This window comes from Varanus komodoensis, unplaced genomic scaffold (assembly GCF_004798865.1).
Source record: "Varanus komodoensis strain SLA01 unplaced genomic scaffold, ASM479886v1 scaffold1, whole genome shotgun sequence".
Taxonomy (NCBI): domain Eukaryota; kingdom Metazoa; phylum Chordata; class Lepidosauria; order Squamata; family Varanidae; genus Varanus; species Varanus komodoensis.
In genome coordinates this window covers 42,062,053-42,075,939 of record NW_025335268.1, presented here as the reverse complement: position 1 = coordinate 42,075,939, position 13,887 = coordinate 42,062,053, and the positions used below count along the sequence as shown (strand labels likewise).

At 40.3% G+C, this 13,887-nt stretch overlaps 1 protein-coding gene across 1 annotated transcript; it reads left to right on the top strand.

Moving 5' to 3' along the window:
- The first annotated feature begins 20 nt into the window (after nucleotides 1-20).
- Nucleotides 21-13,882, top strand: PEX3 (peroxisomal biogenesis factor 3). The gene is made up of 12 exons (XM_044423375.1): nucleotides 21-129; nucleotides 3,506-3,637; nucleotides 5,055-5,136; nucleotides 5,626-5,669; nucleotides 6,846-6,970; nucleotides 7,428-7,494; nucleotides 7,596-7,650; nucleotides 7,766-7,931; nucleotides 8,169-8,239; nucleotides 9,903-10,025; nucleotides 11,941-12,037; nucleotides 12,780-13,882. Exons 1-12 carry the CDS (start codon nucleotides 57-59, stop codon nucleotides 12,861-12,863), a joined length of 1,119 nt encoding a protein of 372 aa, XP_044279310.1. The 5' UTR covers nucleotides 21-56; the 3' UTR covers nucleotides 12,864-13,882.
- Nucleotides 13,883-13,887: the final 5 nt, after the last annotated feature.

Genomic DNA, 13,887 nt, shown 5'->3' with positions numbered 1-13,887 from the left:
GCTATCTTGCGGCTGCTGCGCTGCGGTGGCAGGCCTGGGACTTCGCCGGTACCGGGATGCTGCTGGCTGTGTGGGGCTTCCTTAAGCGTCACAAGAGGAAATGCTTCTTCTTGGGCGCTTTCCTGGGCGGTGAGTGATTCCACATCTGGGAAGAAACTTCGTTTGCTTGCATGTGCTTGCCCGGGCGCTGCACCGCACCTCCCACCGTCCTAGCGCACCCAGGAGCAGCCCCCAGCCACCTTTTTCTTATTAGCAGTTCCACCGCCACCCGCGCCTGCCCGGACTGCCCCGCAACCCCATAGCCCCCTGCATGGTGCCCCTCCTCCCAGTTCTCCAGACAGATCCCATTCTGTTGCCTTGCTCCTTGCTGCTGCCTGTCCATGTGTCCATTAGGCTTGTGTATAGGGAAGTGTGCATAGAAACTGCAGCTTTATATTTAATAACCTGCCCAAGCAATGATAATTCGTTCCTGGAGTTCATGTTCAAGGATAGGCTGGACATGCACATGGAAGGCATGTCATGAGTGGAACCAGGGGTCAGACTAGATGGCATGGGAGATCCCTTCTGACTCACTCTGTTTGTGTATTTCTATGTGGTTACACATACCTTGGTTACAGCACCAAGAACCCAATAAGGAGACTAGTATGAGCATTCCCATATTAAAGATTGGGCTGAGGCTGAGAGTTGATGGCTCTCCTGCTCATCTTTCTCTATGGCAACCACTCTTCTCTCCCAGACTGCTGTTCCTTCTTTGTTTCTTAACATATACACTGATTTCTAGCTTTTATTTCAGTAAGGCTTCACTTGCTTTTCTTGCCTTGAAAAGCTCCCTCCCCCACCAGCTTATTTAAGATGACAAGGATGGAAGGTTTTCAAGTTCAGGCCCATTCTTTTATTAATCTGCCTATATCAGATTATCTTCTCTGTTTGCTCATAGCTGCTTGCATAAACTCATCCTTCTCACCTACATGTTCATAGAAAAAAAATGAAGTACAAGAGTATACTATTGGAAAGTGCAGTTTCTTTCCTGGGGTTTCACTAGATGTACCTGACATGTTCCTCCTTGTACCTGACATGCAGCTCAGCTATTAAGAAGTTCATTAAAGAACGTGTGCAGAGGTACATTAAAAATAACTGCTTACATGGGTGGTACACAAAAGGGCAACCAATGATATTAGGTAAATCTGTGGAAGTATGCAGTAAGGCTGCACAATAGTCTCCCTTGCTATGGTTCCTAACCCTAACCCTAAACTGTTAAGAAGACATAGGAAACCTTTGACAAGCAGGCCAAACATGGCCTATAGTGGGACACCAAACTTCTTCCCCTCACTCTGTCCTTTTCCCCACTAAGAGAGGTGAGAAGGACTTATCTATGATCTGCAGCAGATCAGAGATACACCCTTTTTTGTGCCCCAGTGCTGAGAAAGACTGGGAACACACAAATGCCCCACTACTTAAATGCCTCCAGTGAAGAAGAACCTACCACCCGCTTAAATAATCGGTTCCACTGCTGAGCAGTTCTCACTGTCAGGAAGATTATTCTAACATTTAGCCAAAATCTGCGTCCTTTCAACTTCTATTCATTGGTTCTAGTACTGCCCTCAGGAGGACAGGAAAGCCTGGAGGAATGTTGTCCATGGGGTCGCGATGGGTCGGACGCAACTTCACAACTTACAACAACAACAACTGCCCTCAGGAACAACAGAGAACAAGTCTACTCTGTCTTCTGCTTGGGAGCCTTTCAGATATTTGAAGAGTGCCATCATGTCTTTTCTTAATCGTCTTATTCCAAAATTAAAGAAATGAGTTCTTCCCACGGTTCTTTATGAGACTTGACTTCTAGACTCCTCACCATCCTGGTATCTCTTCTCTGGATGTGTTCCAGCTTGCTAATTTCTTTCTTAGGATGGGCACCTAGAACTGGACAGATATGACCTGGCCAACACAAAATAAAGGTGAACCATTACTTCCCATGACCTGGGCACTAGGTTTTTGTGAATGAAGCCCAAGATTGCATTAGCCACATCACACTGCTTTCTCATATTTTGCTTGTGATCCTCAAAAACACCTAGGTTTTTTTCTGTTGCCAAGTCTCTGCTATCCTATACTTGTGTTTCAGATTTACATTTATTTCTGTTGAACCTCACCTTATTAGATTTGGTCCAGTGTTTGAGCCTGTCTAGATCCTTTTTAATCTCAAATCCTATCATCTCTAGCATTGATTAAGCTTCCTAGCTTTGTGTTCCTTAATGTTAATGCACAACCTCTTTCTGCCCAAGTTACTTATAAAAATATTGAACAACACAAGGCCTAGAACAGTATCCTGTGGCACTCCTGACATGCAGCACCTGACATCCTGACCAAGTGTTCAGCGTGAGAATGGCTTCCCCCATGCTTATTGCTATTAAGCATAATGGTTTTGCTTTGAGTTAGTTCTCAAAACATTGCTGCATTAATTACCTACAATATATGTGGAATGTTTGTAGAAACTGCAGCCTACATGGCTGGAAATTGTCTTCCTTTTAAACTGTATTGTACTCATTCTATAACTGTACATGGTTTAGGCTTCTTAAAACAAGCATTTATAATTTTGTAGCAAAGGGTTTCATATCTGCTTTACTTTTTTCATGTGAGGAAATTCTTGCTTGTGCTGAGTAGGACATTCAGTATTCTAAATTCTGCCATCACAATCGATTAGAGCTCATAATCTTCTTGCCCAAGAGGGGAAAAGCTGTGTGGGAATTTAGAAAGTATGGTTCTGGCAGGCTCCCAGTTTCTGTGGACCTGCACTGGGGTGTGGCCTTACTATTTCCAAAGAGAGCTTTTTGGAGTTAAAGGCCACATTCTATCAAATGACTGGAGGCCACATAACAGCAGTGGGCAGAGCCATCATCAAAATTCCTTCTTGATTCCCCTCTCTTCCATTTTCTTTTACATATCTTGATGCATTTACAACATCACACAAGCCCATCAGTTCATCCATAATCTGAAGGAAGTTAGCATCAAAGACACTCTTAAGCATATAAAATAGAGCATCTTTTTCCTGTCCTGTCATCCTTCCCTTCCTCCCTCCCTCCCTCTCTCTCATAGTATTTCCATCCATCCACATTCCTGCCTCACACAGTTACCTTTCATACAGCTTGCTTTCTCTTCTGGTTGGAGAGAAATCTTTCCATCCTTGGAAGGGAAATGGACCTCTTTTTCTCTCAGCCTAGCACTGAAGGAGAGGGCAAGGTGCTGATTCAAGTTCTTGATCAAAGTGAGTCAGGACATGGCAACCTGCTGTTGAGTTGGGGGAGCCAACGGTCATATGTAACCTGCAGGGCATGCATTGTCCACCTGTGACTTGTCCAAATTATGAAAACATTCTCTGGATAATTTGGTAATTTCTACAGTTGTAGTATAAATATCAAGAGATCTGTTTCAAAGGGGAGCAGAAGGAACAGAAAAGCCAATCTCACAGAACTGGTAAGCCCTTACCCCTCTTCTAAAACAACTTTTGCAGGTGTCTACGTACTTGGAAAATATGGGCAGAAAAAAATGAAAGAAATCCAAGAAAGAGAAGCAGCAGAATACATAGCACAAGCACGAAGGCAGTATCATTTTGAAAGTAACCAGAGGACCTGCAATATGACAGGTAAGGTAATCACTGTCTGTGCCTCAGTTTGGGCCATACCAGTTGACTGTACCTCAGGCAAGCCAAAATTGGTGCTGCGTGTCTGCTTTAGCTTTCAACTTTCCCACTTCAGTTTCTGTGCTGTAACACCCTCTGGAGGCTGAGCAGTGGCTTGAACTATAGATTGCCTATTCAGGCATCATACCGCTGCTCATACAACCATGTTTGTCAAAATTATGGTTTCTGATTCTTGTTCATCAGCTTGATCACAAGTCATAGTTTTGTCATGCCAAGTCACAGTTTAAGTTCAACCATGGTTTGTTGTGACATCGGAACTGAGTGGTCATCCTCAAACTGATTTTGACAGATGCACATGATACTTGCGATTCAAAGAACTCTGCATCTCCTCTTGTATTTCTGAAATACTTGTGTTTGGACAGCATCTCCTAATGGCAACCAACTTTTGAAATTAACAAAAGACTATCCCTGCCAAAATAAGGACTTTTAAAAGGGCAGAATCCTATGGCAAGTGGCCATAAACCTACACACTTGGAGACTTACAGTCATCCAGTGCAGAGTGGAAGGAGTGGTGGAGGTGACCTTTGCCTCCCTGTCATCCTGGCCTACATGTTGTCCTACCTGGTGTGTCTTGGCAAGGGAGGAAAGGAGGCTGGAGAAACATCAGGATGGCTCATAGCCTGGCCTCTCCAGTCTCTTCCTTTCCTTCCCCTTTTCACCCCTCTCTCAGATCACTTGAAGAGAAGCCATGTGGTTCCTTCCATGTTGGCTGCAAGGGAGAAGGTGGCTGAAGTTCTGATTTCCTCCTCTGAGATTGAAGCACTGTCTTGGACTTGAGATCTGGGAATCTGAACCCTATATAGCCCCTCAGATGCTGCTGGACGCCATAGAATGGCTCCATTAGTTGATTTTTCTTATTGATTTTCTGCACCACTCATGGACTATTCTTGTACTGTGCTTCTGTGTTAAGCCTCTTTTTTCATTATATCCATACTGAGCTTCCTTTACTGTAATGAGCTAAGATGTTTTTCTCTCTGATTATAAATAAGTTATCTAGTCTTGCAAGTGCTCTTTGTACCTGTTATTAAAAAGGGTAATCAAAACAACAAACAGTACTTTACAAAACTTCATCATGCACTCTTCTGCTCTTGTTCTCTCTGAAATGTTTAAGGTTTTTTAATCAGAAAAGGAAATCAAGTGGCTCTTATAGTTATTAAATAGCTATAGCCAAAGGCCCTATTCAATTAATGCTTTGACTAATGTAGTGTTAGAATTGTTACAATAGAGTTTTCTTTGAACTTTCTTTTTAGACTCTTACTCTTCACAGTAGTACATGCCTTAAATGCTTCTTATTTTCCGTTTGTTGATGAGACTCCATAGATGCTTATTACTTTCCTGATTGTTTGCTTTTCATTAATAGTACTGTCAATGCTTCCAACTCTAAGAGATGCTTTGATGTATCAGTTGAATTCCGAGAGTCTCACTTCACTGTTGAAAAACAAGTACGTACAGCCTGTTGGCGCATACTATACACAGATTTGCTTTGACTGCCTGTTCTCTAAATCTGAGTTATAAGTGGTATGTTCTTGCATAGTGATTGTGTGAGAGGCTTCTTCTCTGCAACCTATTTAGCAATTTCTCTGTTGCTGAAGCATTTAAACCCCTCATATCCTGATAAAGCCATGTAAGATTTACAATAAAGAGAAGTTAGACCTTCCACCCTGACATAAAGCAAATCCCAGGTATTGATCTAGTTGCTTGAAAAAATGTTTTTTACAAAGGCTGCCTAGGGCTATAGTTATACATTTCCTCACAGGTGCAGATTTGCTAGATACCTCTTCATGAACCACAGCATTTATTGAGTACTTTCCTGTCATCATTTCAAAAGTTGGGTCTGTTCTAATAGTTGAGATGTTAATGGAGACTGAAACTTGGTTTTCTTTCTGCCAACTTCATTAGTTCTGAATGTTTCTGTTCTTTTCTTTCCACAGACCAGTGAACAAGTTAGAAATATGGGAAGATTTGAAAATAATAAGTAAGTAATTAAATCATTAAAACTTCTAGTTTTAATTAAAATGGCAGTTCTTTGTCCCCCAATTCATTGGATCAGTTCCAGTGCACTTTGCAAATTGTTGTGAGCAAAGTGTGGTAACTCAGAAGTTCTATTCTGTTCATTGGTGCTTTCTCCTTGAAAAGTGTGCATAGAATTGTAACAATTACTTTCCATAAGTCTAAAGAACAATACAGATCTATGAGAATTAATAGCTACAATTCAATGGGAAGAAAAGGAAAATACATATTGAATTTCCCCTTGCAAAACTCTAGTGGATTGTATAGTATGGCTACAGCATGTTGTGTGTGCTTTGCTATCACCTTGTTGTAATTTTTTAACTTCTTTAAATATCCACATTTCAATATTGTGGATAATCTATGATTCTCAAGAATAGATCATTGAAGAAAAGAAGCATGACATGTGATTTGTGTCATTACTTTTCACTGCACTGCTTGCCATGTCTGGTGAAGTACATGGTGGGGAGCACCTGCAAAACCACCCCAGAATCCTAAAGTAAGCCGTGGGTTTGGGGGTAGTATGGAAACCACTGCCATCCTGCCACCAAGGTCATCAGGCAAATTGGCATGCAGTTGGCCAATGTAGGATGGAGGGAAAAAAGCCCCAGTGATTGTGTGAACCCAGCCGATATATTTCCTGTTATTGTAGTGCATGCTGCTTCTCCCTCTCCTTGAAGTGTATCATTTCTGTGTTATACTCGTAGGAGGCTTTCTTAGTTGTTATGAGAGTGTACCTGCTTATATACCAACACCTTGTTTAGTTGTAAGAACTACTAAAGCTTGAGCATAGGTTTTTGCAGAAAATTATTATCTTTGAAATCAATCAATAGTTGAAAGTTGTCAGCTGTTTTCATTCCAGCAGCTTCCTTCTCTGTCCTGTGTCTTGCTGCACTTTGAGGTATGTGTGTTATTACTTGGATCATTTTGAGCCCTTTCTTATCCAAAAAAGACAGAGTTTTGCCAAAAGGATCAAATGGAGATTTCCTTTCCAAATACGCTTTAGATACATAGCTTTGATTGCAGAAGAACAGCATATATACAATGTATATTACATTTGATACCAATTTCAATATCTTAGAGTAATAAATGCCTGTTCCTTTTAATTTAGCTTCTAAACAATTGTATTTCTGTCTTATTAAAGGTTTTACAAGAAGCATTGTTGCCGTATATAGCACATGTATGCTTGTAGTTCTTTTGCGAGTGCAGTTAAATATCATTGGTGGATACATCTACCTGGATAATGCAGCAATTTGCAAAAATGGCACAGTAAGTACATGGAGTGAAGCATCTAACTTTTGAGGACTGAAAATTCAGTAAGAACGGCAGTCATTTGTTGAATCCAGCACACAGTTATACTAGCTTAAGTCCCCTAACACTATGCAAGACAGAATGATGTTAAGTAGTACAGATGATGCTCTCATTCTCGTAATGTAAAAGATATTTTCATGTGTGATCTATTTTCCATTTCTGTAGCATTGAACAGGCTGCTGCCCAAGTTTTTGCACAATGTGGAAATGTGTGCTTGTGCTGGAGCTTCCAAGGATAGCTCTTAATCATAATTGAAAACTGAAGGTTTTAAAATATATTTGGATAGTTCTGTTCTCTATTCTATATTCAAAGATGGCTGAGGCCATTAAAAACTGGGTTATCTTGAGAGTGCGAACAACAACAGGAAAGTGAAAACATCTGCTTCCTAAAGTAACAGAAACATTTTTCCTTCAAGACACTTCTAGCTCCCCCTGAAGTCCAACAGCAATATTTATCCAGCATTCAACATCTTCTTGGAGATGGTATGATATCAGTGAAACTATTATTTATGTACTATCACTTTCTGCCAAATTTGAACAAGTTGCAATTAGTCTTCAATAACTTCTTTTCCTTTCTGCACTAGGCTTGACTGAATTGATTACTGTGATTAAAAGAGCTGTGCAGGATGTATTTGGGAGGTAAAAACAGCTGGCTTCTTTCTTTTTCAGCTATTTGTTAAGTTTTATTTTGTATTCAGAGTGACTGAAATTTATGCCACTGATGTGATAAATAACTGTTTAAAACTTCTTGCAGCATTTCTCTCAAACATGCACTTTCCCTCTTGGATTTGGACCAGAAGCTAAAAGAAATTAGGAGAGCAATAGAACAACCAGGAGAAACATCACCTGAAGAATTTGGATCCCAGTTTCTGCTGTGTCATTACATGATGCCTGATGAGGAAAATCCTTTAGCTTCCCAGGTATCTGCTATAGCACTGATAACAAGGAATGAAACAAGAATCTGAGCATGCTGGGTTTGGAACTTTATTTGGACATTTCTTCTTACTGATACAGAACTGAAGCCTGAACTTAAAATCTTTTAATTGGTATCAACCAGAATGAGAATCAAACCAAACCAAACAGCTGAAAATAGATACAATAATCAAGGGTATCCATTGTAGTACTATCTAAGTTGCTTTTATGCTTTGTCTTTCTAGGCCAATGGACTTACAGAAAAAGATGTTGCTACTATTAAATTACTTAATGAAACAAGAGATATGTTGGAAAGGTATGCAGCAAATTTTGAGAACTTTTGTTATGGCTAAACATCTTAGCCTAACTAAACTGAAATCTTAAGCAAGCTTATTAGAAAGTAACACCCATTGGACAAGAGGCACTTGTTTCTGTAAGCATACATAACATGCACAGTTAAATAAGAAAAATATGAAACTGACATTGACAGAAAGTAATTTGTAGAACATTCTGTTATAACTAAAAATGAGCACTTACGAACAGCATGAAGGACCCATGTGAATAACTAAGAGCTTGTAGGTTGGTTAGATATAAGATCATTGACCTTTCACACAATGGATATCCAGGCTCGATCCTGCATTGTCTCCCCCTCATGTGCTTTGTTTTCTCCTCTGGCTTCCTCATTTGAGTAAACTGTGGTTTGCCATTAGAAGTGAATTGGAGCAAATACAGATTGCTGCCAAACTGGGGACTGAACCCCATTTCAGTTCCCAGTGTGAAAGAAAACCTTAGAAGGTCAATGAAGAAGAAATTAGGGCATGAGAGTGAAGAAAGGAGCATGCAAATGCATAGAAAATTCCTCCATAACTTGGAAGAACAGGAACAGAGAATGACCCTATGTGTTGGTTCCTTTAAAACAAACATTGGCTGGCTATTTCCATATAGGTATCTATTTTCACTGGTTGTCTATCATGTGGAACCTTAAATTTTTCATTATGGCAGCACCTTTTGCTTACGTATTTATTAGAATGTGGCAAGGTGAAATTAAAAGTTCTGCCAAGCAAACCAGTATACATGAAAAACGATGTGGCATATGTGGGGAATCTTTTTCCTATGAAAAGGTTGACAATCAGAAGAGTGAACTGAGGGACTTCGGCCTGTGCTGGGCAAAGATAGCCAAAAGGAGGTGGAATTTCTGCATTGCATAATCTCTGTGCTGCCTTGTCTCTTTCCTGCCCTTTCCTATGCATGGACATACACAGCAGGAAAAAAGTGATTGGCAAAAGGATGATACAGAGATCAAGGAGTTGTCTGTACCAGCTGGAGAGTCAGATGATACTGAGGGTCACATGAAATTAAATTTGGCATTGTGTGCCCCTTCCTCCACTATATGGTGTGCCCCCCTACAGGTCACACAGCAGCTCAGTAGTGTGGTTTGGCTGTTCTTGTCACTCAGCAAGCATTGTGAGTTGCCAGGTGCTTAACAAGCCTCAAGTTTGTGTAGCCCTGGGCAGGAAGTAAATAGAGTATACTGAGATCAGATTAGTAGGTTGGATCTTGGCAAGTCTGCTCTACAAGTATAAGAAAAGTAATGTTTGAGCAAATGTGAGTTTGGGCAAATGTGAGTTCTGTGCTACTGTAGCAGACTATTCTCCATTAGAGCTCTTTCTTGTCTGTGTACCTAAAATTTCATTAACTATAACTTTACAGTGCAGGAACAGGGCAGCACTTCCGATGCCTCTTTTTTCCCAAATATGTCTTATTAAGTTCTTGTGATATCTCCTTGGCCAGATTTCTTGCAGTTAAAAATGTGTTAAGTGCATGACTACAAAGTGAGAGTTTATTATATGAAAGTACCATATTCAGGAGCAGTCTGCTTTTCCTCCATACTGCTTTATCATTTCTGTCTCCCCAGCAGGAGAACATCAAGCCTGGTTAACAATATAGGGATTGATTTTGGTTTTATTTATTGATTCCAGTCCAGATTTTAATAGAGTTTTGAGTTCGTGCTTAAATAGAGGATTCAGTCGATTATTGGACAATATGGCAGAATTCTTCAGACCCACTGAACAGGACATATGTCGTAATGGTTCTATGAACAGGTCAGTATCGAAAAGCAAGCTTATTTTCATGTAAAAGGAGTTTGAGTAGAGTCAGAGTTACATGTATTGGTGTTCCTACCAAATATAAAGAAAGGAACTGGCTGAGATTTCACCCTGCTCACACAACACACTGGAGATAGACATCATATATTTCTGCTCTTTGATCTAGAGCAAGCTCTTTTGATACTATCAGCTACAGTAGTCTTCTGAGGCTTCTCTCTGAGATGGCACCGGAAGGTGCTGTTATACAGTGGCTCCAGTCCTTTCTGCAGGGACAATCTTAGGAGGATTCTTGCTCAACACCTTGTGATCCCCTTCAGGGTACCATCTTATTTCCCATGCTTTTTAACATTGCTGGGAAAGGGTGCTTGTGGTTTGCGAGTTCGGTGCTCATGACCTATTGCTCTTTCTCTCTTTCCCATCTTAAATCCAAAGAAGCTGTTCTGGTTCCGAATCAGTGCCTAAATCAGATGGACTGGATGAGGGTGAACAAATGGGCACTTAATATAGACAAGGCTGAAGAGCATTTGTTCAGTTGAACTTAGGTCAGGGAATAGGGATTCAACCTCTGCTGGTTGGGTTCACATTCTCCCTGAAGACACAGGCTCACAGTTAGGCATACTCTTAGCTCTTGCCCTGTACCTGGATTTCCAGGTGTAGACTTAGAGTGTTTACACAGCTGAGAATATCCCAGCTATGCCTGTTCCTAGAGATGCCTGATAAGGCCATGGCCACACATGACAAAAACTTGCATTTGGACTATTGTGACTAAGGCTGCCTTCAGAGACTCTTCAGAAACATTAATTGGGAATTTACTTCACAGGTAGCAATAGTTGGACCAGCACAGCAGTTGAAAAATAGCCAGCTTTTCCAGGCCAGTCTGTGTAATGAGCAAGCTACAAATGAATGTCTTGCCCGAAGGGATAGCTTAGGTGCTTCAACACTAATGCAGAAAGATTTTGAAGGAACTAGGGTGCATAGGTATGGCTGGTGATGTGTTCATTTTCCACAGTGTCAACAAGCATTGGGTCAAGATGATACCAGGGCTCTCAGATTATTAACTTCTTTCAAATGTTACTGAGCAGCTGTGCTGCAGTGGCTTCAGCTTCTGGTAATGTGTAAATTGGTCATACAGATCACATACTTGGCTTTTGTGGTCATCAAGCACATACTTGTTGGTGCAAGAATCTTCAAAGAACCCCAACTGGCTACTTAACAGTAATACAGAACTGCCATTTATATACATTTTTTTTTAAATTATGTGCTGTCATGTCATCTCTGAGTTAAGGCAACCCAATAAAGCCCTCCAAAGTCTTGTTCTTGACAGCCCAGCTGAACTCTTGTGAACTCAGGACTGTGACTTCCTTTATGAAGTCAGTCCATATTTTATTTTCCTTTTTTCTGCCTTCAGTTTTCCTAGTGATATTTGGGCTTTCTCATAATGTGCCCAAAGTATGATAGCTTCAGTTTTGTCATTTTTGCTTCTACAGAAAATTCTGGTTTGATAGGATATAGAACCCACTTGTTTGTTTCAGTCCAGGATATTCACAAAGCTCTCCAACACTATGTTTCGAATGTATCGGCTTTCTTCACTGCCCAGCTTTTACACCTACACACAGTGAACCTAAACGTTTAGCACATAAAATTAGAGAAATGCTGAGTATATAGACATAAAAGTTTTATTTGATTTCTCATGTGCTGATCACAGAACTGTGGTGTTTAGGGGCTAATAGCTATGGGAGTACAAATCATCATATTTGGGAAGAGTATCTGTTAACTTGTACTCCTAGTCCGTATTTGCTATCTTTCTGGAGTTGGCTGTAGGATCCGTATGCTGCAGACATATCTAATCAGATAGAACTTTAGGCTGTGTATGGAAACATCTCAGTGGGGTTTTTTTTTTTTCCTGCTCTAGTCTTTCCAGTGTCAGTCTTCCTTTAGCCAAGATAATTCCAATAATAAATGGGCAGATCCATTCAGTCTGCTGTGAAACACCCAGTCATTTTGTTCAGGTAAGGATTTTTTTTTTTTTTTTGGCTTGTTGTCTTAAGGAGCAATCTTATACATGTTTAGGCAAAATCTTTTTTGCCTTTAATCTATTATTTTAAGAAATGCATACCAAGCTTTCTACACATGCATTTATACAGTCTTAAAACAGTCCAGATAGGGGAAAAAATAATAATTAGATAATTTCACATCTAAAATCAGGTGGAAATTAAGACTTTTTATTATTAAGCATTCTATCAGCCAATTTTGTCTTGTTTGTTTCACACAAGTGTATATTATAAACGCTATAGGAAGAATAAAACAGACATACTGTTGTTACAATGGTTTGCAATACTCCTGTTTAAATCAAGGAAAAAGAGGCAATGTGCAAAACTTATTTTGTCTACTCTTTAAAGTCTACTCTTTAAAAGCTATTAGCATGAGTCAGGAATCATAGAAACAGTGGTGGAAGAGCAGCCTTGGGCTTCTTTTGATGCATGAAGCACTCAGGGTTGGCGTCGGACATCACACAGGTGGTGAGGGAGCAGAAAAGTATGCATCTTGTGCATCATGTATTCCCACATCTCATGTGATTGTTCCCAGTCACGATGATGCTGAGTGCTGGCACTGGTGCAGTCCTCCTCCCGAGTGAGGTAACGTGTTTCATGATGACATGCTAGTGCAGCAAGTGACAAATATCATCACTGCTTGTTGGTACTATGCATTTGCTTATGTAGAAATAATGCAATAAAACAATATTCTTTCCAGGACCTGTTAATGATGGAACAAGTGAAAGACTTTGCTGCTAACGTTTATGAAGCTTTCAGCACCCCTCAGCAACTAGAGAAATGAAATCCTTAGCAAGATGTGCAACCTACAGCATTCTTTGTGTTCAGTCATTGTGAATACTTCATTTAATAAGGAACCTCATTATCAGAATGGTGTAGGATTATTCCCCCTGCAAAAAGAATGCATTTTAAAGGAGCTTTTATACTGAGATAGTGATTGCAACACCTGACCAAAATAAAATTTAGTCAGAAAAGAAACTGCTGAAGCTTTTGCACTGAGGCAGTCTCTGTTACGAGTAACTTGTTTACAAAGAGACGGTGAAAATCTAGCATCAGCACTAAGGGTTGGAAAATGGATATCTGGCTATGTAATTGTGCAGACAGCAACAAAAGTAGTAAGATGGCAAGGTCAGGCTTCCAATTCCCAAGACTGGAGGGAAGGATGACATTCCCAGCCTTTCTGAATTTAGGGACAGTTCTCAGTCTACGAAATTAATTGCTGATTTGTGAATGGAAGTTCTTAAGAATCATAGTAGGACTGTCAGGAAGGGGAGTGAATGACTCTGTGTCCCAGCTCTGTATTCAGCAGCGCTTCCAGATGACTATTAGGAGTGGCTTCTGGGTGAAGCACCAGGAAGGTAAGACAGGAGTTGGCCTATGTGCCCTCCCAACCCCTTTCAAGCTTGAGAAGCTCTGATCAGTAGCTCATCTTCATGCTTTCTACTATGGGAAAGGGGTTTGCGGGGATTACAGGGATGCCTCCTTCTCTCCTAGCTATCTCAGCACCTTCAGGCCTCCAGTCCCCAAAGAATGTGAGTGCAGCACTATCACTTTTTGTGCTTTAGGTTTGGGCTACTGATAGTAAGTAAATGCATGTAATGAGGATATGTTGTTCTCCAAACAGTATAATGGGGAATATGTTTGCTAATGCTCTGGAGTTGGAATAGATTGTTTCTAGTAAATATTATGTTTACACTGTTTATAAACAGCTACTGCTGTACACAGTCATTTTGTAAATATTTTTAATTTGTATTAATTGGAGCCCTATGAAATAGCCAAATCACAATAAACTATTTTAACAAAGATTA

Coding starts and splice junctions, on each gene's coding strand:
- PEX3 (XM_044423375.1), top strand. CDS start 57: ATGCTGCTGGCTGTGTGGGGCTTCCTTAAGCGTCACAAGAGGAAATGC. Junction 7,651..7,765: donor GTGCAGGATGTATTTGGGAG/GTAAAAACAGCT, acceptor AACTTCTTGCAG/CATTTCTCTCAAACATGCAC. Junction 7,932..8,168: donor AAAATCCTTTAGCTTCCCAG/GTATCTGCTATA, acceptor TTGTCTTTCTAG/GCCAATGGACTTACAGAAAA.